The 27,445-nt window shown below is 40.0% G+C and overlaps 1 protein-coding gene across 7 annotated transcripts in view; it reads left to right on the plus strand.

The window, feature by feature from the left end:
• The window catches only part of LOC104590836 (uncharacterized), a 60,442-nt gene extending 33,913 nt beyond the window's left edge, over positions 1 to 26,529 (plus strand). For 4 of the 7 annotated variants that reach the window (XM_010249899.2, XM_088900162.1, XM_010249852.3 and 1 more), the window contains exons 6-15: positions 1,488 to 1,571; positions 1,657 to 1,775; positions 1,899 to 2,000; positions 3,644 to 3,760; positions 14,824 to 14,892; positions 15,029 to 15,095; positions 15,416 to 15,469; positions 15,562 to 15,651; positions 18,970 to 19,008; positions 26,118 to 26,529. In XM_010249899.2, coding sequence (XP_010248201.1) covers positions 1,488 to 1,571; positions 1,657 to 1,775; positions 1,899 to 2,000; positions 3,644 to 3,760; positions 14,824 to 14,892; positions 15,029 to 15,095; positions 15,416 to 15,469; positions 15,562 to 15,651; positions 18,970 to 19,008; positions 26,118 to 26,237 — 861 coding nt within the window. In that variant the 3' untranslated portion in view covers positions 26,238 to 26,529. Of the gene's footprint in view, positions 1 to 1,487; positions 1,572 to 1,656; positions 1,776 to 1,898; positions 2,001 to 3,643; positions 3,761 to 14,823; positions 14,893 to 15,028; positions 15,096 to 15,415; positions 15,470 to 15,561; positions 15,652 to 18,969; positions 19,009 to 19,288; positions 19,365 to 26,117 lie in introns of all 7 variants that reach the window. The other 3 variants (XM_088900164.1, XM_088900165.1, XM_088900166.1) reach the window with 2 other exon arrangements.
• The last annotated feature ends 916 nt before the right edge of the window (positions 26,530 to 27,445 follow it).

A 27,445-nucleotide genomic window follows, 5' to 3' on the forward strand; every position in this document is an offset into this window, starting at 1 on the left:
TGCATAGATAGAGTAGTCTCTCCACAAGCCTTTGATACATTGCATGGTCCTTTAAAGGCTCCCTCGCAATAGCACAGATCTTATTTCCAAGATCATCATGTTTGTCTGCAGGCGTCAGTCCTAGCTTCCCCATATCTTTAAGTCCAATACATACTTTCTTTGTGAAATATAAATACCATGCTTTGATTTGGTGATCTCAATATGATGAAAATACTTCTACTCCTCGAGGTCCTTAATCTCAAATACTAAGGCCAAAAACTATTTCAGATATGCAATACCCTTTGTGTCAATGCCTGTTACTACAATATCTTCAACATATACAATAAGAATGGTAATCAGTTGGCCATTCTTCTTCCTGAATAGAGTATGATTTGATAGGGACTGCTCAAAGCCAAATCTCTGAAAACGTCTCTTGAATCTATCAAACCAAGCACGCTGCTACTGCTTCAAGCCATACAATGCCTTCTTGAGTTTGCAAGCCATGCTTTCTTTATCCTTTGTGTAAAAACCTAGGGGTAACACCATATACACCTCCTCATTAAGATCCCCATTCAAAAACACATTCTTTACATCAAAATATCAAATTGCAAGAGTGGCCAATCAAAATGAACTTCCAAATATAACAAAATACAAAAGAGGACATCTTTGCAACTCCTAATCTACTCTGTAAGTCTAAGTCTATCCATTTGCTTCTGATCTGGCCTTCTACCTTTCAATACTCCCATCCGACCTTTAGTTAACTATAAATAACCACTTGCAACCAACTGGAGTCTTTCTCCCTTGGTAATTCAACTATCTCCCATGTCTTATTTCTTAGCAAAGCATTCATTTCATTCTCCATTGTTTCCCTCTACTCAGGTATTTGCATAGCTTCAGTCACTGACTTGCGAATGGTAACAGAAGAAATAGAAGCCAAGAAGGAAAAATATCCAGGAGAGAAATGAACATAGGAGAGGTAAGAAAACAAATTGTCAGCAGTAGAAGAAGATGATGCATGTCTATTCCCTTTCCTAAGTGCTATAGGGAGGTCAAAGCAGAAAAACGAGCAGTAACAACCTCAGGAGTAGTAATAACAACATCAGAAGCAGAAGTGGTACTAATACTTACTTATGTTGCCAGTAGTAGGACTGACTTGAGGAGGCTGTAATGATGCAGCCCTTCAATCTTTATTATATACTAATAATGTGAAAATTACAAAAGACAACTCTATGACATATTCGGCATTTTCAACATTAATGAACCAGTGGGTCTGTAATTTCTACATTCTTTTGATTTTAACTTCAATTGAAGCCAAAAGATGAACCACACAATGAAATCAAAAATATAAAATTCTTTTCTATTAATGCTGGTAGATATAGAGAAAGCAATGGTTTTATTTACTTCGCATTTTGCGTAACCTTACACATTTGCTTATATATGCTTCTTGCTTTAATTCCTTCTATGAGGTAATGTTACAATGAGTATTATTTGAAATTTGTTTGAATCAGGCAAATGTGAAGCCTTCAATGAACTTATTAGCCATTTCTGTTGGAATAAAGCAAAAGGAAGTTGTCAATCAAATGGTTAAGAAGGTGATAACCCAAACTGTTATCCTTTCCTGCTTGCAATCTTAACTGTTCATCTCTGGTTAATTCTTTCTCATGTTCAATTTTGCAGTTTCTTTCAAGTAACTTTGTTATAATGCTTTTTCATTATGATGGTGTTGTGGATGAATGGAGGGACTTAGAATGGAGTGATCGTGCTGTTCATGTTTCTGCAATTAATCAAACTAAATGGTGATGATGTCTGATACATACAAAAACATTGACCCATAATTATCAACTAAGGACATTAGTATTTGCATGATTAGTTGTATATTGGTAATTATCTGACATTTCTGCATCTTGTGATTGAAATAGGTGGTTTGCCAAGCGTTTTCTACACCCAGACATAGTTGCTGGATATGATTACATTTTTGTTTGGGATGAGGATATTGGGGTTGAAAATTTCCACCCAGGACGGTATGTATTGGGTATTGTTCTTGATTGGTAAATGAGCTTGTTTATAAATGGTAAACATTGTATAGATTTGGGAAAACGATCCGAGGAAGAAGCTACCTCAGAAGTGGGATCTGTTCACAACAAAAATTGTACCAACATGATCTGTGTCCACACATCTCACCACGAGGCTGGGACCCACCATCTCTGCGATGTGTGGACACAGATCATGTTGGAACGTGTTGGAACATTTTTCTATTATGAGCAGATCCGGATGAACCTTGAATATCCTTAGCAAGAGTCTGCCATCTTTTCTGTTCCTGTTAACTTGGCAGTGATGTAGGGGCCAAGTGGTCAGCTATTGGTCATGTCATTATTTAATTGTGCTTGAACTTCTATTGCTTTTAATAAATTAGTTTAGGAGTTAGCTTTCTTTGGTTTAAAGGAAGCTAGTTGTAAATTTATAATTTTGAGTTTCCTAGTTCTAGTCTAATCCTAAGTAGGGCTGGCTGAGCCTAGGTTTATGCGGTATGCATATATAGAATAATTCTAAGTGCCTATTAAAATGATATCAGGTTTTTTTCTTTTGTCTCATCTCTTTCATTTTCTTTTATCCAACTTTATAAACAGAAGTTACAGCTATCATTATCCATCAGATGTTGGGGGAAAAGCATTGCTATATCAATTCTTTAGGGCATACCATCCCATATTCGTTCTTTTGTTCCTCTCTTCCAATATAATCCAAAACTGCTTTCTTACTATACCACACTACATGATCTTTCATTCTTGGTAATGTGAAGGAGCTTTTGAATATAGTTTCTGCATCAATTGGAGAATTCTACTTAAACTCAAAAAGGAAAAGAACCACTTCCAAGTAGTAACAAAAAATGGATAGGGCATCCATAGCACCCTATTGCTTTCACGGTTAAGGATCTTGAAATAATTGCTTTCAGGAGTAACAAGATTCACTACAAATCACTCTCTTAACTTTTGAAAATAGACAACTTAACCCCTTACATTGAACTTATCTTTTAACATGTTCAGAAAAGTGCTTAGAAAATTTTACATGTTGTGATTGTTTTGACTGAATTTCTAAAGAATTTGAGCCCCTATCAAGCATCCAAGCTCTCAATATGGTTTTACATGGAAAATTGGCAATAGGTTTTCACCTGAAGCATGAGCCCCTATCAACTCCCCAACTAAGTGCCACATGAAACTGGGTGTATGTGTGTGAATTGGCTCATGTGCCAAGGGAAGTGTAAAGTGGTATTTTTATAAAACTAACAAGATGGTGTTTTGTATTCTGCTGTTGTTTTACCCCTCAAAGTAATTAGTTCGTGAATCTTAACTCTTAAAGGTACTAATAAGGCAATGTTCACCCTACAACATTTTTTAATATAATCACACCCTTTTTAGTAATTTTTCCTTTAAAAATGCACAAGTGGGACGATAATTTATTTGATGAAAAAATGGTTATAAATTTGAGATTCTGCAAGACAGCTATGAACCATTTCTTCTTTTTTTCTTTTTGCCTCTAAGGATTTCTTCCCTGTTTCTTCAGTCTTCTATAATAGGGCTTTATACCTTTTTCATTCTCTTCTAATCAATTGTTCAGCTATTGATAAAACAATAAAATGAAATTGTTATTTTTTCAATGTGTTCTTTAGCTATTTATCAATCATTAAAGATGAAGGACTGGAGATATCACAGCCAGCACTTGATCCCACTAAATCAGAGGTGCATCATCAAATTACTGTTCGTGGGAGGAAATCAAAAGTGCACAGGTTATTTTATTATATTTTTCAGGACAAATATCTTCTGAATCAGTAAAATCTATGATATCAGTACTATGGATAGTAATTACCATCTATGAAATATGATTATTCAATTACTTGTCTCCTGTTACAGACTGTATAATTAAAATAGGAAGATGTTACAGACTGTATAATTAAAATAGGAAGTAAATACTAGGGAGATGTGATGTTATAGACTGTATAACTAAAATAGGAAGTAAATACTAGGGAGATATGATTTACCTTGATTGTAGGACAGATTTGTAGGAATTTGATTAGTCTTCTTTCCTAATATATTCTTTCCTAACATAGAATTTGTAACTTGTATATATACATACGAGATTGATGAATAATACAACAAATTCTTCTTCTTCCTCTGTTTACTCTTATTTTACATGGTATCAGAGCATCTAGTCTCTGCCTGCCCTTTTGTTTTAAGTAAACAGTAGGTAGAGGAAAATTTCTGGGTGTTTCGGGTCACCTCCTTGGAGCAGTCAGAGCATCTAGTCTCTGCAAAGTCCGGCAGTCAGCAGCCCTGCGCGTGTGTTTCACACACCGCCTGAAGATTCTGCCACAATCACACGCGCCGGCACATCTGTCGCCAGAAAATTTTTTTCAGTCGTTGTCTTTTGGCTCACCTCGTCCTGTATAGCACATATTTGTGCTTTGTTGCGTGCATATCCATTCCGGTGTTTTCAACAGGTATGCTCTGTTGATTTTCGGTGTTCAAAATATTCTGTTTATTTGAATTTTGAGATTATGGCAGACAAGAAATTAGTAGTTATGTCGGATGTTATTCCAGTGATGTCAAAAATAACTGAGCATAAGTTTAATGGCTCTAATTATCTGGATTGGAGTAAAACTGTTCAACTATATTTGCTGAGTATTGCTATGGATAACCATTTGACTGATGACCCTCCTAATGATGACTCGAGAAAGTCTTGGTTGAGGGAGGATGCCCGTTTGTTCTTGCAGATACGCAACTCCATTGAAAGTGAGGTGGTTGGTTTAGTCACTCACTGTGGATTTGTTAAGGAATTAATGAACTATCTAGAGTTCTTGTACTCCGGAAAGGGGAATATTTCCCGCATTTATGATGTGTGCAAAGCCTTTTACAGGGCAGACAAAGGCGATAGATCTCTTACAAGCTATTTCATGGATTTCAAGAAAACATATGAAGAACTTAATATGTTGCTTCCGTTTAGTACTGATGTGACTGTTCAACAAGCTCAGCGAGAAAAGATGGTTGTTATGAGTTTTTTAGCTGGCCTACCTTCTGAATTTGAGACTGCTAAATCTCAGATTCTTTCCAGTTCAGAGATCTCTTCTCTACAAGATGCTTTCAATAGGGTCCTTCGTACAGAATGTTCTCCACCTATTCAGCCTAGTAGTGCCCTTGTCAGCCGCAATAATGCATCTGAATCAGGGAGACAACAATACAGGAGTGGTAGTGGTAGGTCAAGTAACTATGACAGGAATACTAATACTCGTGGACAGGAGTTAGGAGAGATAGTGTGTCATTACTGTCATAAGCCAGGACATATGAAGCGGGATTGCAAGAAGTTGCAGAATAAGAAAACTCAGTCAGCCCATATTGCATCCACCACGGATACTTCTGAGAAGTCTGTTATGATATCTGCAGGTGAATATGCCAAATTTGCTCAGTACCAAGAATCATTGAAACCTCAATCTACTCCTGTTATTGCCATCGTCGAGTCAGGTAAACCCAATACATGTCTTGTTTCCTCCTCTTCCAAATGGGTCATTGATTCTGGAGCTACAGATCATATGACAGGTAATTCAAGTCTGTTTTCTACCTTTCAGTCACATAAATCTACCTCTCCTGTTACTTTAGCAGATGGGTCAACATCTTGTGTTATTGGGTCTGGCACAATTAGTCCAACACCATCACTTCCTTTGCCATATGTTCTTAGTTTACCTCAGTTATCATTTAATTTAATTTCTGTTAGCAAACTCACTCGTACCCTTAATTGCTATGTCTCATTTTTTCCTGATTATTGTTTATTTCAGGATCTTACGACGAAGAAGATTATTGGTAAGGGACATGAGTCTGGAGGTCTTTATATCCTTGATACACAAGTTCCAAGATCCATAGCCTGTTCTGGAGTTGTAACCCCTTTTGAAGCACATTGTCGGTTGGGCCACCCCTCTCTCCATGTGTTAAAGCAAATTTGTCCTCAATTTCAGAATTTGTCGTCATTAAATTGTGAATCTTGTCAGTTTGCTAAACACCATCGTCTTAGTTCGAGTCCTAGAGTCAATAAACGAGCTAATGCTCCTTTTGAATTAGTCCATTCAGATGTTTGGGGTCTGTGTCCAGTTGAGTCCAAAACTAGGTTTAAGTATTTTGTTACTTTTGTTGATGATTACTCTCGTATGACATGGTTATATTTAATGAAAAATCGTTCTGAGGTGTTTTCTCATTTTTCTGCTTTTTGTGCTGAAGTTAAAACTCAATTTAATGTTTATGTACAAATATTGAGAAGTGATAATGCTAAGGAGTACTTGTCAGAATCCTTTCAAACTTACATGCTTCAGCATGGCATTCTTCATCAAACTTCTTATGTAGATACACCATCTCAAAATGGGGTTGCTGAACGGAAAAATAGACACCTTCTTGAAATTGCAAGAGCTTTGTTATTTCAAATGAAGGTTCCTAAACCTTTCTTGGCTGATGTAGTTTCCACAGCATGTTTTTTGATTAACCGTATGTCTTCATCTATCCTTCAGGGTAAGACTCCTTATCATGTTCTGTTTCCAAATAAAACACTGTTTCCTATTGAGCCTAGGGTATTTGGGTGTACATGCTTTGTTCAGGATGTTCGTCCTCAGGTTACCAAACTAGATCCAAAATCTTTGAAGTGTGTTTTCTTGGGTATTCTCGTGTTCAAAAAGGGTATAGATGTTATTGTCCTACTCTTCATAGATATCTTGTGTCAGGTGATGTTAATTTCCTAGAAGATGCACCTTTCTTTCCATCTACTTCTCATTCAAGTCAGGAGGAGGATGATGATTTGTTAATCTATACTGTCACATCATCTGGTTCACATCCTATTGAATCTGCTCCTGCCAGGCCTAAGCCACCTACAGTACAGGTTTATTCTCGGCAACCAACCCCTCCGGACCCATGTCCTGCACCAGCTCCTTCGTCGGCAGATCCAGTCTCAACTGATCTTGTTCCTTCGTCATCAGAATCAGTCTCTAATGATGATCTTCCTATTGCTCTTCGTAAAGGTAAGCGTAAGTGTACTTATCCAGTATCTTCATTTGTGTCTTATAATCATTTGTCGTCCTCTTCTTGTTCTTTTATTGCATCTCTTGATTCTATCTCTGTTCCTAAGACTGTTAAAGAAGCCCTTTCTCACCCTGGATGGCGTAATGCTATGATTGAGGAGATGAATGCTTTAGAGGACAATGGTACTTGGACCTTGGTAAATTTACCTGCAAATAAGAAGGCTATTGGGTGTAAATGGGTGTTTACAGTTAAAGTCAATCCTGATGGGTCCATTGCCCGATTGAAAGTCCGTCTTGTTGCTAAAGGATATGCTCAGACTTATGGAGTGGATTATTCTGATACCTTTTCTCCTGTTGCTAAACTTACTTCTGTCAGGTTGTTTATTTCTATGGCAGCTACTTATAATTGGCCCCTTCATCAATTAGACATCAAGAATGCTTTTCTTCATGGGGATCTTCAAGAAGAAGTTTATATGGAACAACCGCCTGGCTTTGTTGCTCAGGGGGAGTATGGGAAAGTTTGCTATCTTCATAAGTCTCTGTACGGGTTGAAGCAGAGTCCTCGCGCCTGGTTTGGAAAGTTTAGTCAGGCAGTCGAGAATTTTGGTATGAAGAAAAGTAAGTCTGATCATTCTGTTTTCTTCAAGCACTCTGCTGCTGACATCATTTTGTTAGTTGTGTATGTGGATGATATTGTCATTACAGGGAGTGATACTACAGGGATTTCATCCCTTAAATCCTTTCTCTACACTCAGTTTCATACCAAAGATTTGGGAATGTTGAAATACTTCTTGGGTGTTGAGGCAACAAGAAGCAAGAAGGGAATATTCTTATCTCAAAGGAAATATGTACTTGACTTGTTGTCTGAGACGGGAAAGTTGGGAGCTAAGCCATGTAGCACCCAATGATTCCTAACTTGCAGCTCACAAAAGATGGTGAATTATTTGAAGATCCTGAGAGATATAGAAGATTGGTTGGAAAGTTGAATTATCTTACTGTAACTCATCCAGATATTGCGTATTCAGTTAGTGTGGTGAGTCAATACATGTCCTCTCCAATAGTTAATCACTGGACAGCTGTAGAACAAATTTTGTGCTACTTAAAAGGAGCACCTGGGCGAGGAATTTTGTATGGCAATCATGGTTGTTGAAGTTTGACCTGCCATAGAATTCTGTCTTGTTCGTTGACTGTAGAGTAAAGTAGACAGCAAGAAGTAGGAGAGGAAAGAAGAAAAGAGAGAAGAGATAAAAGAGAGAAAGGCTGGTTCGAATTAGGGAAAAAAAGTTAATCCCTTGATTCGGCCAGACCTATTATTATATTATTGACTTATTGAAAAAGACTTGAGTGCCCTTCTTTAAGTAAGAGGCACTCGAACTAACATAACAGTACACATCAGCATTCTCAACAAGTACAAAGACTGAAATACCCCTTCACTAACACCACTAACACTCCCCCTCAAGCTGGTGAGTATATATCATATAATCCCAGCTTGTTACATATGTAGTCCACTCTCCCCCGACTCAAGCCTTTTGTAAACAAGTCTGCCCACTGGTTTCCCGTACTAACATATGCAGTTTCTATCACCCCATTCAGCACCTTCTCTCTCACAAAATGACAGTCAACTTCGATGTGCTTGGTTCTTTCATGAAACACTGGATTGGAAGAGATATGAACCGCTGCCTGATTGTCACAGTAGAGCTTCATTGGAGTACTGATGTCATATCCTATCTCCTGTAGAAGGTTCCTCAGCCACACTAGTTCACAAGCAGTATGTGCCATGGCCCTATATTCCGCTTCTGCACTGCTTCTTGCCACAACTGTTTGCTTCTTACTTTTCCATGTTACCAGGTTACCCCCCAGAAAGGTGCAATAGCCTGTGGTAGATCGTCTATCAGACATAGAACCTGCCCAATCAGCATCGGTGTATCCTTCTACTACCAGTTTTCCACCACTTCTGTACAGCAAACCACGACCAGGAGCTCCTTTCAGATACCTCACAATCCTTAGCACTGCATTCCAATGTGGGACCAAAGGTTTCTGCATGAACTGACTCACCACACTAACCGCAAATGAAATATCTGGCCGAGTAATGGTTAGATAGTTTAGTTTGCCTACAAGTCGTCGGTATCTTCCAGGCTCTTCAAACACTTCACCTATATCACTGCTCAGCCTCGTATTTGTTTCCATAGGTGTCTCAGCCGGTTTAGTACCCAACAATCCTGTTTCTTCCAGTAAATCAAGCACATATTTCCTCTGGCACAAATTAATGCCATGCTTAGATCTTGCTACCTCTATGCCCAAAAAGTATTTCAACTTGCCAAGGTCCTTTGTCTGAAAGTGTTCCTGTAGGAATGCCTTCAATCTGTCAATGCCCATTTTATCATTCCCAGTCACAACGATATCATCCACATACACCACCAATATTATTTTACCTGCCGAAGAGTCAAGACTGAAGACAGAGTGATCAACTTGGCACTGTTTCAGACCAAACTTCTTGACCACCTCACTGAACCTACCAAACCATGCTCGAGGGGACTGTTTAAGTCCATAAATAGCCTTCTTAAGTCTACATACCTTACCATCCTCCCCCTGAGCAACAAACCCAGGTGGTTGCTCCATGTAGACCTCCTCGAGCAAATCCCCATGCAAAAAGGCATTTTTGATATCGAGCTGATGGAGAGGCCAACCAGACATAGCTGCAAGAGAGATGACGACACGAACTGACCCTATCTTAGCAACCGGGGAGAACGTCTCCGTGTAGTCAATGCCATAGGTTTGGGAGTACCCTTTGGCAACCAGCTGCGCCTTCAGGCGCTCAACACGACCATCTGGAAAGTACTTAACACTATACACCCACTTACAACCGACAGCCTGCTTCCCAGGAGGAAGAGCGGTGAGATCCCAAGTGTGATTATGATGCAAAGCAGAGAGCTCTTCTTCCATAGCACGGCACCACTCTGGAGAGGTAAGGGCTTCCTGGACATCCTTAGGAACAACCACGGAGGATAACAAAGATATGAACTGGCGATGGGAAGCGGAGAGGTGGGTAAGTGAAACAAAATTGGAAATAGGGTGAAGGGTGCAAGTACGCTTACCTTTCCGTAAGGCAATAGGAAGATCTAGGTCGGAGGCTGGTGTCGAAGCTGGAGCTGGATCTGTCGACGGTGATGAAGCTGGAGGAGCTGCAGCCGATACACGTGGGCGATGTGTATACACGTGACGGATGGGTGGACGGTCAACCAATGGTGGCACCGGAGGCAAGGACGTAGGCATGACTGGAACCAAAGGAGGTGGATCAGCCACAGGAAGAGGAAGAGGAGGTGGTGATGTGGGGGAAGCAGCAGCACCGGACCCCACGAAGAACGGAGTAGACTCAAAGAATGTAACATCAGCACATACCAAGGAACGACGAGAACTAGGATGATAACACTTGTACCCTTTCTGAGTTCGGGAATAACCAAGGAAGATACACTTCATGGAACGTGCATCTAACTTGTCAGTCCCGGGACTCAGATTATGAACGAAGCAGACACACCCAAATACCCGAGGAGAAAGCGGAAACGGAGACATGTTGGGGAATAAGACACTAAAAGGAGAACGACCATCAAGGATAGATGTGGGCATCCGATTAATTAAGAAACAAGAGGTGAGCATTGCATCGCTCCAAAAAGTTTTGGGAACATTCATGTGGTGCATGAGGGAGCGTGCCGTTTCTACAAGATGGCGGTTCTTTCTCTCAGCAACCCCATTTTGTTGCGGAGTATAGGTACATGAAGTTTGGTGTATAATGCCATGTTGGTCCAAGTATTCTCGAAAAGATGAAGACAAGTATTCACGACCATTATCAGAACGGAAAATTTTGATGTGAACACCAAATTGATTACGGATCTCAGCATAAAATTTCTGGAAGATGGAAAATAATTCACTTCTTTCTTTCATTAAATAGAGCCACGTCATTCTTGAACAGTCATCAACAAAAATAACAAAATATCGGTATCCATTATATGACATCACTTTATAAGGACCCCAAACATCTGAATGAATTAAAGAAAAAAGACTCGACACACGGTTATCGACCCTAGAACGAAAGGGAACACGATGGTGTTTCCCAAATTGACAAGACTCACAATCTAAAACAGAAAGTTGACTCAATGAAGGGACTAAGGACTGCAACACTTTCAGCGAAGGATGACCAAATCTACAGTGCCACTGGAGAGGAGAAATGGATGACTGAAGAGCCGTTGACGTTCGTCCACCACCATCAAGATAATACAGTCCACCGGCTTCATGCCCTCCACCAATCTTCATCCCCGTCTTGAGATCCTGAAAAACACACATAGAAGGGTAAAAAGTGATGGAGCACTTAAGTGACTTGGTCAGCTTACTAACAGACATAAGATTAAATGGAAGCTTAGGTACATATAAAACAGAGGATAGGGATACAGGGTCTAGGTCAACATTACCAACACCACAGATAGATGACGTGGAGCCATTAGCAAGGGTAACAGATTGTGATGTTGAGCAATGAGTGAGAGATGAAAACACACCTGGAGTTCCCGTCATGTGATCGGAGGCTCCAGAGTCAATAATCCAGGGGTTGGGTGTGGATGCCAAACAAGCCATACCTGAGTGTGCAAAGGAAGCTGTGTTCTGCTGCGACTTGGATTGAACAAACCTCTCATACTCATCACGAGGAACACTCACCATCTCCTTGCCTGGACCATCTGAGGGAGTAGAAGGCATCGGGTCAGCTGACCGTTTCTCCTGTGTAGGGCTGAAACTGGTGTCACTAGTCATGGCATGGTTGGCCCACGTCGAGGGAGGACCATGTAAGTCATAGCAGTAGTTAATGGTATGTCCATCCAAACCACAGTGAGTACACTTCCGTGGACCCGAGCCACGTCCTCTACCACGAGCTCCCCCTGAATCTCTGCCTCCAGTACGACCACCACCACGGATATGTGTAGATCCACCACTACCACTCCTGCCAGGCTGGGTTCCTCGAGTCCCACTTCTGCCACCTCGGCCTCTTGACACTGCAAATGCTGATTTATCGGAGACATTAGAGTCCATAGATCCAATGGAAGCCCTCCGAAGACGAGCAAACACCTCCTCTAAAGATGGAAGAGCAGATCCCCCTAGTATCTGGGCTCGTACTGGTTCATACTCAGACTTCAGCCCCACCAGAAACCGTGTTACATCAAGCTGCTCTCGCTGTTGCTGTTGAACTTTGACATCTGAAGTGAGAGGATGATAGACATTTAACTCATTACGGATATTCCTCACATTGGCATAGTACTCCTCAAGGCTCTGATTTCCCTGTTGCAGATTGAAGTATTCCTGATACAGTTGATATACCCTAGTGGTATTATCCTGACCTGAATGCAGTTTCTTGGCATGATCCCACACCTCTTTGGCTGTGTCAAGAAACATGAAGTTCACACTGATTTTGGGTTCCATACTGTTCCACAACCATGTAATGATCTGTGCATCTTCCTGTTCCCAGTCTTCATACTCCTGAGAATTAGCGGGGGGTTTCTCCTCTCTTATATGCTTCACTTTCTTCTTCGCCTTCAGAAAAACCTCTACAGACTTGGCCCAAGGGACATAATTCTCTCCATTCAGTTTAATGGAGGTCATTTGGACATTCAGGTAGTCAGTAGATATCATGGCACTAGGTTTACTATCACTGTTATCTGCCATTGCCGAACTCCCTTAATTCTGAGCACTGAATTAGGAGCACTACACACTGCACACTACACACAGACACTTCATCGAAATCTGCACACTGATTTCAACAGCTGAGAACTGCAACACCACAAACCCTACTCACCGAAGTCTGTACACTGATTTCAGCAGTATTAAATGTTGAAAACTACAACACCACAACCCCTACTCACCGAGGTCTACACACTGATTTCAGCGATATCAAAAGCTGAAAACCACACTTGTAACACCACCAACATTAATCCACAACTATAGGAAGCTTCACCATTAAGTAGACACTATTGCCATTCGAATCACACACAAACCAGAATAAACCCTAGCATAAACCCTAGCATACTGCAATCTGAAAACCCATCATGCGAACTGTACTACACCTCTCATGTATTCCATAACAAAAAAAATATATAAAAAAAACTTTACCTCATCGCCTGAAGGCCAACCATACGAAGGGCTGAGACACCACTGCACCACACGTACCAGCCCTAACTAGGGCTTAGAAACCACAGCAACCAATCACCAACGACACAATCGGAGGCATAGAGACCTCCTAGGGAAGAGGGCGATCACTCCTTTTCAGCCCTTTTCCCAGTCTCCAACTCACAACTGAGAACCCCAAGTGAAACCCTAATTCGAATGCGCAGAAGGCAGAATTCTAGCAAGTCTGATTTGGTGAACCTAGCTCTGATACCATGTTGAAGTTTGACCTGCCATAGAATTCTGTCTTGTTCGTTGACTGTAGAGTAAAGTAGACAGCAAGAAGTAGGAGAGGTAATCCCTTGATTCGGCCAGACCTATTATTATATTATTGACTTATTGAAAAAGACTTGAGTGCCCTTCTTTAAGTAAGAGGCACTCGAACTAACATAACAGTACACATCAGCATTCTCAACAAGTACAAAGACTGAAATACCCCTTCACTAACACCACTAACAATGGTCATACTAGAATTGAATGTTTTTCAGATGCTGACTGGGCAGGATCCAAGGAAGATCGAAGGTCTACTTCAGGCTATTGTGTATTTGTTGGAGGGAATCTAGTTTCATGGAAAAGCAAGAAGCAGAATGTTGTCTCACGTTCGAGTGCAGAATCGGAATATAGAGCTATGGCCAAGTCTGTGTGTGAAATAATGTGGATATATCAGCTTTTGACTGAAGTAGGTCTTAAAACTTCAGTACCAGCCAAGTTGTGGTGTGATAACCAAGCTGCTCTTCACATTGCATCTAATCTTGTTTTTCATGAACGAACTAAGCATATCGAGATTGATTGCCATTTCGTTCGTGAAAAGATTCAACAAGGTTTGATTTCCAGAGGTTATGTGAAAACAGGAGAACAACTGGGAGATATCTTCACGAAGGCTCTTAATGGGGTTAGGGTTGATTATCTTTGTAACAAGCTGGGCATGATTAATATCTATGCTCCAGCTTGAGGGGGAGTGTTACAAACTGTATAATTAAAATAAGAAGATGTTACAGACTATATAATTAAAATAGGAAGTAAATACTAGGGAGATGTGATGTTACAGACTGTATAACTAAAATAGGAAGTAAATACTAGGGAGATATGATTTACCTTGATTGTAGGACAGATTTGTAGGAATTTGATTAGTCTTCTTTCCTAATATATTCTTTCCTAACATAGAATTTGTAACTTGTATATATACATACGAGATTGATGAATAATACAACAAATTCTTCTTCTTCCTCTGTTTACTCTTATTTTACATCTCCAAATTGGAAGACCAATGCCAATAGCTAGGGAGGTAGTTGTTTTCATGACCTTGAACTTTGTTTTGAATGGTCAAAAGCGTTTTGAAGAAACCTCCATAGAAAAGGTCTCAGGATTTAATAGTTAGGACTAGTCAATGAGAGTGGCTTTTCAATCATGACCTCTTAGCTGGTACATGTTGCCATGTTGGTTCTTGGATCATTGGGCTTGTTTAAGTGTCCTGAAATGCTGTTTACTCTGGCAATTCTATTTTTGGCACAGGCTTTTAGTTTAGATTTGTGTTTAACTGTATGTTACTTCAACTATGCCCTAATTTGTTATGAACATTTGGTACTTTGCATCAACAGAAGGATTTACAAGTTAAAAGGCAAAGGGAAGAGGTGTGATAACAATAGTACAGCTCCTCCATGCATAGGGTAAAAATGTCAAATCACATGGTGCTGTTATGAACATTTAACTAATTTATTGATGTCCTTGTTAATTTTGACTACTTACCATCATAAAAGATGCATTTCCTTTATTTATATGACTTGAATTTATACAATGATGCAGTTGGGTAGAAATGATGGCACCAGTTTTTTCAAGGGCAGCCTGGCGTTGTACATGGTATATGATCCAGGTGTGGGGGTGTAGCACCTCAATTATCCTAGTAAAAGTAGTTGGTTGCACAATAGAATGTATGATGTTAATGAGCTTCTAGTCATTACCTAGTTTTACTCCCAGTTATCTAGGGAGGGATGGACTGGATAAGGACCTAAGGTTCAGCATTTTCATGTAGTGGCTGCTCATAGACATAATGAAGTCTCTATAAGGAAAATTGACAATATAGATATTTCCCTTTTAAGGTTTTTCTCTCAATTGCTTGTAGCGTAGCTTTCTAAATTATATGGCACAGCCAAACAACATTTATTATACTTCTTTTTTTTATTCATTTTGTAGAATGACTTAATCCATGCATGGGGCCTGGATATGCAACTTGGTTACTGTGCTCAGGCAAGTATATTATCCTTAATTGTATAAATATATGCATACGTCTTGCCTACATTGGATCATTCTTTTTCAATTATTTTTCTTTTATTGGACAGGGTGATAGAACCAAAAATGTTGGGGTGGTGGACTCAGAGTATATAGTTCATTTGGGCCTCCCTACACTTGGAGTTGTAGATGAGAACAAGGTAAAAGTCTTGTTTTAAACTTGCTATGGAACTAAACTACTTCAATGTCTCAGTGCCACTTGAAACATAGAACTGGTATGTTTCCACCAGAAAATATGTTTTGTATATTTGGTTCAGTTACGAGCTGTTTGATAACAGCTGTATCGGTTGACTCACTGCTCCCATCTTTAGTTATTAAATCTGTAATGACTCAAGGGGTGTTGGCTTTGTTACATACTGCTAAATATTTTAGGGTAAAAGACTTAAACCTCCCTTGACATTTCTCATAAATACAGAAACCTCCCCTCTCTTACCAAATTGATCCAAGACCTCCCTTGTTAAAGCTATGTCTAACAGAATCATCAAAAAGTCTCTTTTACCCTTGCTAATTCTTCAAATTTTTTAAACAGTGGAATCTTTCTTGCCAGAGCTTAGTGATCGCAGATATGAATACATACAGAAGAGTTTCAGATATCTAGAGTTCTAGACTTCCCTGCATCTTGAGACCTGATGCAGGAGCTGAAGAGTCAAAATTGGAATTTTTTGATATTTTATGTATTTCTGTATTTTTTGACAGTAGGGGTATTTTTGTCATTTTGCAATTTTCTGTGGGGGTCCAATGATAGGGTTTTAATTGTCTAGTTATAGTTTGTTTATGTTTGAAATTTCAGAGTCATTGCATAAGTAGGATTAGAGTTATTGAGTCTTCTTTGAATTGAAGTAGGATATGACAACTTAGTTTGAGTCCTACCAGGATTATTGAGTCTAACAGTTTGACTCCTAAGACTATTATGAGTCTAACAGTTTGACTCGTAGGATTATTATGAGTTTAGAGTCTATAAATATGTATGGACGTTTTACACAAAGGCAATGAATCATATTGAGTTTTCTTCAGCTTATGCTAGCTATGGTGAGTGATTCCCATGCCCTAGAGTGATTCTAGGTATTTTCTTCTTTCTCTCCCTATTTTCTCTTTTATTCCTTCAAGAAGCCATTACAGCCATCAAAAGCCATAAAACTTTGATCAAGAAGACCATTCAACATTCTCTAAGGACTAGAACTGAGCTGGTCCTACATCAAGACCATAAAATCTGAACCCATGTTGGCAAATACATAAACAACAAGATAAAAGAAACAACAGCAAGAATCTATGTCTATCATTACCTCAGATTTCTGAAATCAAAACAACCAAAATAAATAGAAAACCAAGGAAGTTATGTCTATCATCACCTCAGAAGGTTAGAACCAAGTTTCAAAGTATTGATACGATACGCCCTATATGGGAGGACTATGGGCGTATACGGAGCATATTGTATCATATGGTGATGGGGTTTCGATACACCTGTTTAAAGGTATTTTCAGGAAATCATTATGTTTTATTTATTAAATAATATAAAAAGGTCTATAAAAATGTAGTTTTGAAAAAAAAAACTACAAAAAATAAAACACGCATGGTTTAAAGTACTGATAAACCCTTGCTGATACATTTGGGTGTATTGATACTTTAAACCATGGTTAGAACATGGAGTTACCAAAAAAATAGGATTCATATGCATCTAAAGGAATGCCAGAAGTGCTGCAAAGCTAATGCAAGGAATGATGGTACTTGGTAGTAGCAGAAAAGTTCCTCCCTTGCCAGTAGTCTGCAGCAGCAAGGCGCAGAAGATCTAAGTTTAAGAGGTTCATCACTAGTACAATGGCTCAGAAGAGTTGCATGTAGTCACTCCAAGTATGAAGCACAGAAAGAAACTTCACTTTGAGAATGGCATTGATGAAATCCCTTTGCAGGTGAATAATATCTCTCTTGCTTCCCAGAATTGCAGGATTTTTTTTTGAGAGAAAAGGTAAAATATTTCATTAAGAAAGCTGAGCATGTATACAAACCTTGCCCAGTAAGGCACTGGACAAGGCAGGAAAATTTTCGTACATTCCAAAAAAAACACTTCCAAAAAAATCATACAAAAAGAAAGTCATGCTCATAAAAAGAGCTATAAGGACAATTCTTGAATAATTTATGTGTCACCACCCATGAGTATAACCTTCCCCAAATGCCCCCACCCAAAAAATCATACAAAAAGAATTGCAGGAAAATTGTCGGGTCAATAAAATCTGAAGTCCACCATGGAAAAGGGTAAAAGAGATTGCATGAACGTCAGATTGAGGATGATGGCCTTTTGATTGCAGCTATTATTAAAACCAAGGATTCCAGCCCCCTCCACCAAGGAATCTACTTTGAAGAAGGCCTCTAACTCAAAGGGGAATTGCAAGTTGTTTTCATGAAGTCCTGGTAAGGGTGGAAAGCACTTCAAAAGGATGGTAAGTGATCATCCTTGGGGGCTACATCTCTGCTGTTATGGTTGATTGATTCTGGTGTGTTGTGTTTGTAAATGACATAATCCAGTACCAGACCCCAAAGGATAATTAGTGGTTAAAAATGACTGGATTTTGAGGGACAGTATACTCTGTAAGTGCTGCAGTTTCTGCGTCTGGGTTCAAGGTTCATGCTGGTTTCAAGTTGTACAGACCATTCATAAATCCTTTTATGGAGTCCAGAAAGTCATTCACCCTATGCCATCTTGAGGTTTGGTCTTCAGAATACAAGTCCAGGAAAGGTGGTAGGCAAGCAATGCATGCTGATGGATCAGCTCTCTATCATGTTTCTCTGCACAGTCGGTATTGCCCGAACTGCACATGTTGGATTTGTAGGAATATGGTCAATGCAAAAGAGGCCTCAGATTCCTTTCTTGTACCAAAATGTTCACCGTGCCAGTGTAAATATCATGAAGCATGATACATGGTTTGTGGAGGATCCTGTCAAGAGGTTTATGCTAGTCTTCATTCCCATGTTGGTGTGTCAAACCATACCAAGGATGGATTTTTTTGGACCCTTCTGAAGACACATACAGTGATCAATTAAAAACTTTGAGTTTTCTTGAAGGGGCAAAACTGGGTTTTTAAAAGAATCCCATGGATGATGTCATGCACAAATGGATCCTGGTGAATTGTTAAGGGAAGGTCTTTGTCTGATGACATCACCTGACAGGGGAGGTCTTAGTCCATTTTGAAATGAGAGGGGATGTTTCAGTATTTACAAGAAACATCAAAGGAGGTTTAAGTCTTTTACCCACTAAAGGACAAAGAAATAAGTCAATCAGTTCAGCCACTTCAGCTGATATCGAATGGCCCCTTAGGGCCTTAGTCATTTCTATTTAATGGTCATGTATGGAGTCAAATTCTAAAGCACTCACTAGGCCATAACTTATCAAGACAGCATGTCAAACTTGAGAACCAATATCATTTTCTGCTCATCCAAACTGATATGTCATTTTTGACTTGCAGGCACCATTTGACTCCCATGTAATTGACGGTAGATCATCAGTGAGTCTCCAACTGAAATTTATAATTAGAAAAACAATCAATTTGAAGCTTCTGTTTTTTTTTTTCTTTTTTGATTCATCAATTGTGAAGTCCCATAGACTTTGCTATGGGACACTATCTCAGTGTCTTTTTTTGTCTTTCTGCTATTCAATTATTCATATAATAAGTATGGGTTTATAATATATACATTTTTATAATTGTTAAAAATGCATAGTTGCTGTTTTGAGGGCAGTTTGTTTTTTATATTCTGGTAAATCCAAATGGATTTGTGCTTGACCAGGTGGTATTGCCCAAACAAAATTATCTGATCATAATCAGGCATCTATTTAGGATATTCAATGGCTCGAATTGATCTGGTATGCTTTACCTTGTCCCACCTCCACTGCTATGGCGAGGACACATTGGTCAAGATGGAATTAGTTGTTGTTTTGAGGACAGTCTGTTTTTGATATTCTGGTCAATCCAAATGGATTTGCACTTGACCAGGTGGTATTGCCCAAACAAAATTAGTTGATCATAATCAGGCATCTATTGTATATTCAAGGGCTCAAATTGATCTGGTTTGCTTTACCTTTGTAGGTTTTCAAGACTGCTATTCAGTCTTGACCACTAAGAGATTTCAGGTTCGATGAGAAGAGAAAGTGAAGAAGTAGAAGAAAGAGTGGTGAAAGAGCAATAGAACACAGTTTTTGAGGAGAAGAACAGAATGTCAATATTCTGCCGCCGCCACTTTAAGTTAATATATATAGGTTATGCTAGTTACATGAAAGGACATATCTGCCCTTGGTGTTTACATCATAACTGCTAACAAATAACAAACAATATAGAACTGAAACTAGAAATAACAGAATAGTAAAATAACCACAGCTGTGACTAGATACATTCTACCCTACGGACAGAGTGGAACCACAGCTGTGGGGCCCAGATCAATGTTCTCTACACTCCCCCTCAAGTTGGGAGTATATGTTCATCATTCCCAACTTGGATAGATCCGCCTCTAGCTTCTTTCTTGATACGGCTTTAGTAAGGTTGTCTGCTAGTTGCATACTGGATGTGATGTAAGGGAGGCATACTTCTTGAGATGAGACCCTCTCTCGCACAAAATGGCGGTCAACTTCAATGTGTTTGGTTCTGTCATGCTGTACTGGATTATGTGCTATATTAATGGCGGCTTGATTATCACAGTACAGCATCAGGGGCTTCTCATACTCAATACCCAACTCCTCAAGTAGAGATCTTAGCCATAGGATTTCAGCCACTCCATTGGCCATGGACCTGTATTCTGCTTCAGCACTTGACCGGGAGACAACACTTTGTTTCTTACTTCTCTAGGAGATAAGGTTTCCTCCCACAAGAGCACAATATCCTGAGGTAGACCTTCTATCATCAACACTCCCAGCCCAATCTGCATCAGTATAGACCTCCACCTTCATGTGATTGTTGTTCTTGAAAAATATACCCCTACCTAGGCATCTCTTCAAGTAGGCTAAGATTCTTTCTGCCGCAAGAAGATGTGTGGTTCTAGGAGAATGCATGTACTGGCTGACAACACTAACAGCATAAGTAATATCTGGCCGAGTGAGGCAGAGATATAGGAGCTTTCCTACCAGTTGCTGGAACATAACTTTGACTTCAAGAAGCTCCCCACTCTCGGCACTAATCCTGTGATTCAGTTCAATTGGTGTATCTGTAGGCTTGACACCTAACTTTCTAGTTTCTGCCAACAAGTCCAAGACATATTTCCTCTGAGATATAAAGATCCCCTGTTTGGATCTAGCAACCTCAATACCCAAAAAATACCGGAGTATACCAAGGTCTTTCACCTCAAATTCTTGGTGAAGAAGTTGTTTAAGAGACTCAATCTCATGGCTATCATTCCCTGTGACCACAATATCATCAACATATACTGCCAATAGTGTCAAAGAGGACTCCACCCTCTTGATGAATAGGGTATGATCTGACTGAGCCTGTACATATCCAAACTTCACAAGTGCTAGTCTGAATCTATCGAACCAAGCCCTAGGTGACTGTTTCAAACCATACAAAGCCTTGTTGAGCCAGCAGACCTTCTTACCTATTTCTGCATCATAGAATCCAGGAGGCAAACGCATGTAAACTTCTTCCTGCAGATCTCCATTCAGAAAGGCATTTTTCACGTCCATTTGGCATAAAGGCCAAGTGTGACTTGCTACAAGGGACAATAGAACTCGAATAGTAGTCATCTTGGCTACCGGTGCAAATGTCTCCAAGTAATCTATGCCATAAGTCTGTGTAAACCCTCTTGCAACTAACCGAGCTTTATACCTCTCAATAGATCCATCTGCATTATGCTTCACCGTAAATACCCATCTGCATCCAACTGGTTTCTTTCCTTTTGGCAAATCAACTACCTCCCAAGTGTTGTTTTTCAACAGAGCATCAATCTCAACTTGCATTGCATCTTTCCATTCAGGGACGGATAGGGCTTCTTGCACTATTCTTGGAATAGGGACATTAGAAATGGAGCTAAGGTAGGACCTATAGGTAGGAGATAGGCGATCATAGGATAAAAAATGGGAAATACAATGGGCTGTGGATGTGGTACAATGTCGTTTCCCTTTACGGACTGCAATTGGAAGGTCAAGATCATCTGTAGGGGAAGTCCCTGTGGGCTCTGGGACTGAAGTATCTGGACCTGGAGCTGCAGATGAGATTGGAGCTGGTCTGGACTACTGATGATCAGGATCAACCTGCCTGCACCGCCTGTGATAAACCCTCAACTCCTTATCCCTCTGACCCCCCTCACCATTGCAGCTTCCCCTCAACTCCTGATCCCTCTGACCACCCTCACCATTGCAGCTCTCATCACCCAATGGAATAGGTAAAGGAACTGCCCCACTCTCACTGCTCTCCCCCTGAAGACAAGAACTCAAACCCCCACTCTCACTACTCTCCCCCTGAGGGGAAACTCAAGGATAATAGGGTGTCCCCCTCAAAGAAAGTGACATCCATGGAGACAAACTTCCTCCCGGAGACAGGATCATAACAGCAATAACCCTTTTGAGTTTGTGCATAACCAAGGAAGATGCGTTTGGAGGCTTTGGGTTCGAACTTGGAGGGATGGGGTCCGAGAAGCTGAACAAAGCAAGTGCAACCGAATGTCTTAAGGGGAATAGAAAACAAGTCCTCACGTGGGTGTAGAAGCGAAAAAGGAGATCGCATATCAAGGACCCTGGAAGGGACCCGATTAATAAGGTATACCGTTGTGAGGATAGCATCCCCCCAGAAGCGAATAGGGACATTGGAAGTAAACATGAGGCTTCTAGCCACTTCCAAAATGTGCCTATTCTTCCTCTCGGCAACTCCATTCTGCTGAGGTGTATGAGGGCAAGAGCTCTGGTGGATAACCCCATGATGAAGAAGATAAGATGTCAATGATTTAGCAAAGTATTCCTTTGCGTTATCAGATCGGAGAACTTTGATCTTGGCATCAAACTGGGTTAGGATCATTTGGTGAAAATTTTGGATCAGGGAAGGTACCTCATCTCGTGAACGCATGAGATAAACCCAAGAAAAACGGGTATGGTCATCAACAAATAACAAAAAGTATCTGTACCCACCCATGGAAAGGATATGATAAGGCCCCCAAACGTCAGTATGCACAATATCAAAAGAATTATCATTCCTTTTATTACTCAATAAATAAGGCTTTCTACAATGCTTAGCAAACTCACAACTTTCACACTGTAGCTGAGACAACTCAATAGACTCAAATAAAGTAGGAAACAGACTCTATAAAGATCGAAAAGACAAATGACCTAATCGGTTATGCTTTGGCATAACCGGACTCACACTCTGAGAAACAAAAGACAACTTCTCTACTGACTCTCCCTGACGGAACCGCTCCCCGAGCAGATAGATCCCATTCGTCTCACGGCCAGTCCCAATCACCTTCTGCGTCTCCAAGTCCTGAAAAACACATCGGTCAGGGAAGAAGGTTACTGAGCAGTTCATATGCTTGGTAATACTACTAACTGAAAAAATGTTAGTATCAAGCTTAGGAACATGCAAAACAGATGATAGGGAGATAGTATCTGAAAGCTTGATGTCACCCTTCCCAGAAATAGGAACCAGGGAGCCATCAGCAATAGATACCTTATCCCTACCAGAAGACAAATGGTAAGTAGTAAACAATGAAGGCAAGCTAGTCATGTGATCAGATGCACCTGGGTCTATTACCCAACAAGGTTCAGTAGTACCTGGAGCTGAAGCATGATAGGCTGAAGCTTGAGTACCTGAATGGGCGAAGGCAGATGTGACAGGGGCTGATGGAGGCTGTGGTGGCTGAGCTGAATTTCCAACCTCCTTTTCTAGCTGTATTAAGGCAGCCCGAACTGCAGCTAAGGTCTCCAAAGATGTTCCTTTTGTGCCAGATGAAGATGTTGAATCAGTGTTCATGGCTACATGAGCAGTGCCCTTCTTGTTTCTTAACTTCGCAGGAACCAAGTGGGGATGCAGTTTCCAACATGTCTCTTTTGTATGTTTGGGCTTCTTACAATGTTCACATACTACATCCTTCTTGTCTTCCTTCCTCCTGTCCTTCTCTGAATCACCCCCTGATTTGGGTGTAGCCGCTACAAAGGCTGATGTGGGTTGCATTATAACCTTCCTTCTGGTCTCTTCACTGTGTACAAATGAGTAAGCCTGAGAGAGAGTCACACTATCTCTAGTCAAAATTTGCTGCCTCACAATATCATATTCTGAGTTCAGTCCCGCCAAGAACTCAAACACTCTGTTTGTCTCGATGTGTTTTCTATGGGTCTAAGCATCTCTGGGACTCTCCCACTCAAGAGTCTCTAAGTGATCAATCTCACGCCACAGGGACTGCAAGGTAGAGAAATATATTGAAACCGGTCTCTCTCCTTGTCTAAGATTTTTCACTTCACATTTCAATTCATATGCTCTGACAACATTAAGGGGTTGGGAATAAGTTTCTTTCATAACATCCCATATCTCCTTAGCTGTCTTTGCCCACAAATAATTCCGGCTAATATGAGGCTGCATAGAATTACACAGCCATGTCATAACCAAGTAGTTTTCTTGCATCCACTTGGTATATGCCGGGTCTCCCTTGGAAGGTTCTTTCATATCTCCCAGGAGGTACCCTAATTTACTTCTTCCACCAATAGCCATCATGGCTGATTGGGCCCATTCCAAATAGTTTGATCCATCAAACTTTACGGTCGTAATTTGACCACCCATCTCAGAAATACCACCATAACTGATGTTCCCAAGACTGCCTTCTTCCTGAATTTTAGACTCCATTTCTGTCAAGTCTCAAAACAGCACTTGAAGCACCAATCACAATCAAAACAGTATAGGCCTGATCTGTATTCTCAGTGTATGTGCACAAAACCGAAATAATTCTGATATGAAACCAACTAGCCAACACAGCAGTAGCTGTCCGTAGATCTCTAACCCCCTTAGAACTCTGAGAACACCTTTAAAAAAAAAAACTGATATGCTAGGGAAAGTTGGGGTTTTAATCAGTCCTGAAAGGAAGCAATTCAGTCACACAGTCCAAACTATATAGATGAGCTTGCAGTAGGGTTTTAATCAGTCCTGAAATGAAGCAATTCAGTCGCACAGTTCAAACTGTATAGATGAGCTTGCAGTAGGGTTAATAAGAAACCCTAGAATCTGATCGGACCTACCAATCAACTTAAGAGTAGCTCTAGGTGGATCACAGGGTTCAGTCAAACACTAGGGCTTGCCGCAGATCACTTTCAAACCCTAGAGTAGAGAGAAACACAGTTCGGTCCAGGGTTTGCTGTAAAACCCTAGTGAATCGAAGAGAGAAAGAGCTAGAATGGTTCGGTCTTCCCCTCCAGATAGGTCCAACCTATCTTCTTTGAAAGAACTTCTCTTAAAAAGTAAACAACTTACAAGGAAAAATAGTTCGCTGCCTTCTAGGGTTACCTGAACCCTAGTCTTCTCTGATCCATCCTGACCACCAACACTCTGCAACCCTAGCAAGTTTCCAACAGCTGCTAGCACCTCTGGCGATCTCCAAGAATCAGTCTGCGAACTCCTCCTTTTCAGCTTTCAGTCCTAGGAGATTCTCATGTGGTCGGCTGGTATTAGACTCACATGAAAAACCCTAACTTCGCTCTGATACCATGTAGGTTTTCAAGACTGCTATTCAGTCTTGACCACTAAGAGATTTCAGGTTCGATGAGAAGAGAAAGTGAAGAAGAAGTAGAAGAAAGAGTGGTGAAAGAGCAATAGAACACAGTTGTTGAGGAGAAGAACAGAATGTCAATATTCTGCTGCCGCCACTTTAAGTTAATATATATAGGTTATGCTAGTTACATGAAAGGACATATCTGCCCTTGGTGTTTACATCATAACTGCTAACAAATAACAAACAATATAGAACTGAAACTAGAAATAACAGAATAGTAAAATAACCACAGCTGTGACTAGATACATTCTACCCTACGGACAGAGTGGGACCACAGCTGTGGGGCCCACATCAATGTTCTCTACAACCTTGTCCCACCTCCCCTGCTATGGGGGGGGGGGGGGGGGGGGCATACTGACATTGATCAAGATGGAACTAGTCGTATTAAAACAAAAGTAGCATTTCATTTTTTTATCACATCGATTGCCCATTGCCTACCTGCCCATTTATGAAGAATGTAAACCCACAGTTGAATGGATCTCTACTTAAACTATGATTATTAAAAAAAAATCCACCCAATAAGTTTTTAACCTTCTAATTTGGCCATTATTTGCATAGCTATTTTTCAACTTCAAGATGAACTCTTATCCACCATCAAACTAGATGCAGCAAAATCAGATGGTTATTTCTTTCATTCATCCCCATTTTTTGGCCCAGCTGATCTTCTAGGTAGATTGCACCTTACTCGGTAGAAAAATCAGGAAATTTTCTATTTGAGATACAATCCAATAGTCTTAATTTTATTGGCTACTCAACTCAAGTTTAAAACCTCAAGAAAATTTTCAATTGACTAGATGACATTCTAATAAGTTTTATCTAGTATTTCACTTGTTTCTTTCTATGATTGGGAAGTTCCATTAACATTATTTGTTTTATATTTATTCAGGTTAGAAGACAGTCCTACACTGAATTGGAAATCTTCAGAAGTAGATGGGAAAAGGCAGTAGAGGGTGACAAATGTTGGATTGATCCATATAAAAAACCAGCAAAACAGAGCAGCCGTTAGTGTATGTAAAAGCTGTTATTACCTTACAGAGACTGGCTGTTAGTAATATTCAAAAGCATGTTGTATGTTCGTTCACACCGAACTAGATGGATCCATCAGATGGCCGGAACAATTCCATTCCAGCCAATAGTTATATCTTAGATTGGTCAACAGCATATGTGGATTATTTGTATGCAAATATGGAAATGCTAATTGGGATTTGTCTTCCCTGAGTGCTGATATAGATTGTATCACTTTTTTTATGATATGATACTAATTCTAATCAGATGAACCACAAAATATGTAATTGTCATGATACTAGGACTTGATAACCTTTTCTTGGGAGGTAACTTGGAGTGTGAAAAGGCACTTTTGGATGATTATTCTTTATTCATAGTACCTCGAGGTGGATTTGAAGCAAGATATTTGTGAATCATTTGAGCTCAGCTTGCGAAAAGCTCAATTCAGTTCAGTCCAAATTGAGTTTCGAGCTAAGCTCAAGCCCAATATATAGGTTCTATGCTAATCAAGCTGAGCTCAAATGGTATGAAACTCGGCTAATGAAGTTCACCAAAATAATCAAGCTATGTCTCTTTTTAGATTGATGAGAGCTGGCAATTTGATGTATTTTTGTAGTTTTTAAATGTTAAACAAGCAGGACAAATATTGAGTTGAAGCTCTAATTTGAGCTTGAGTAGGCTTGGCTCACTATCGAGCTCAAACATATAAACTTTTGAGTCAAGTTGAATTTGAGCTACTTCTACTGATACCTTTTGAAGTAATTGCAATTTTTAGTACTGACCTCATAACCCTGTCTTGGTTAAAATAAAAGCCAAGCAAAATAAATTACCCCAGTGCAAAGTTCAAAGTATCGACACGAACCCATTATTTTATCGTATCATATCAGCATGGTGCCAATATGCCTTTTTTAATGTTAACACCCAAACCCATTATTTTATATGTTAATCTATGTTTAAACCTACCCCTCAAACCTGCTATTGAAAAAATAAATAAAAAAATAAAAAGCATGTAGTACAAATACCGATACACCCCTTTCATCATATCAGGGTGTATCGATACCTTAAACCGTGCTCTAGTGATAAAATGGAGCTTCACTTTTACAGACTAGCTTTACATGGTCTAGCCTTCAAAGCAACTCCATTTGTTCAAACTAGACAGATTTTCTTTTTCCTCAGTGATTTGGCAAGAGCACTAGGATGGATTAGCTT

This window comes from Nelumbo nucifera, chromosome 3 (assembly GCF_055504915.1).
Source record: "Nelumbo nucifera cultivar China Antique chromosome 3, China Antique-T2T, whole genome shotgun sequence".
Taxonomy (NCBI): Eukaryota; Viridiplantae; Streptophyta; class Magnoliopsida; order Proteales; family Nelumbonaceae; genus Nelumbo; species Nelumbo nucifera.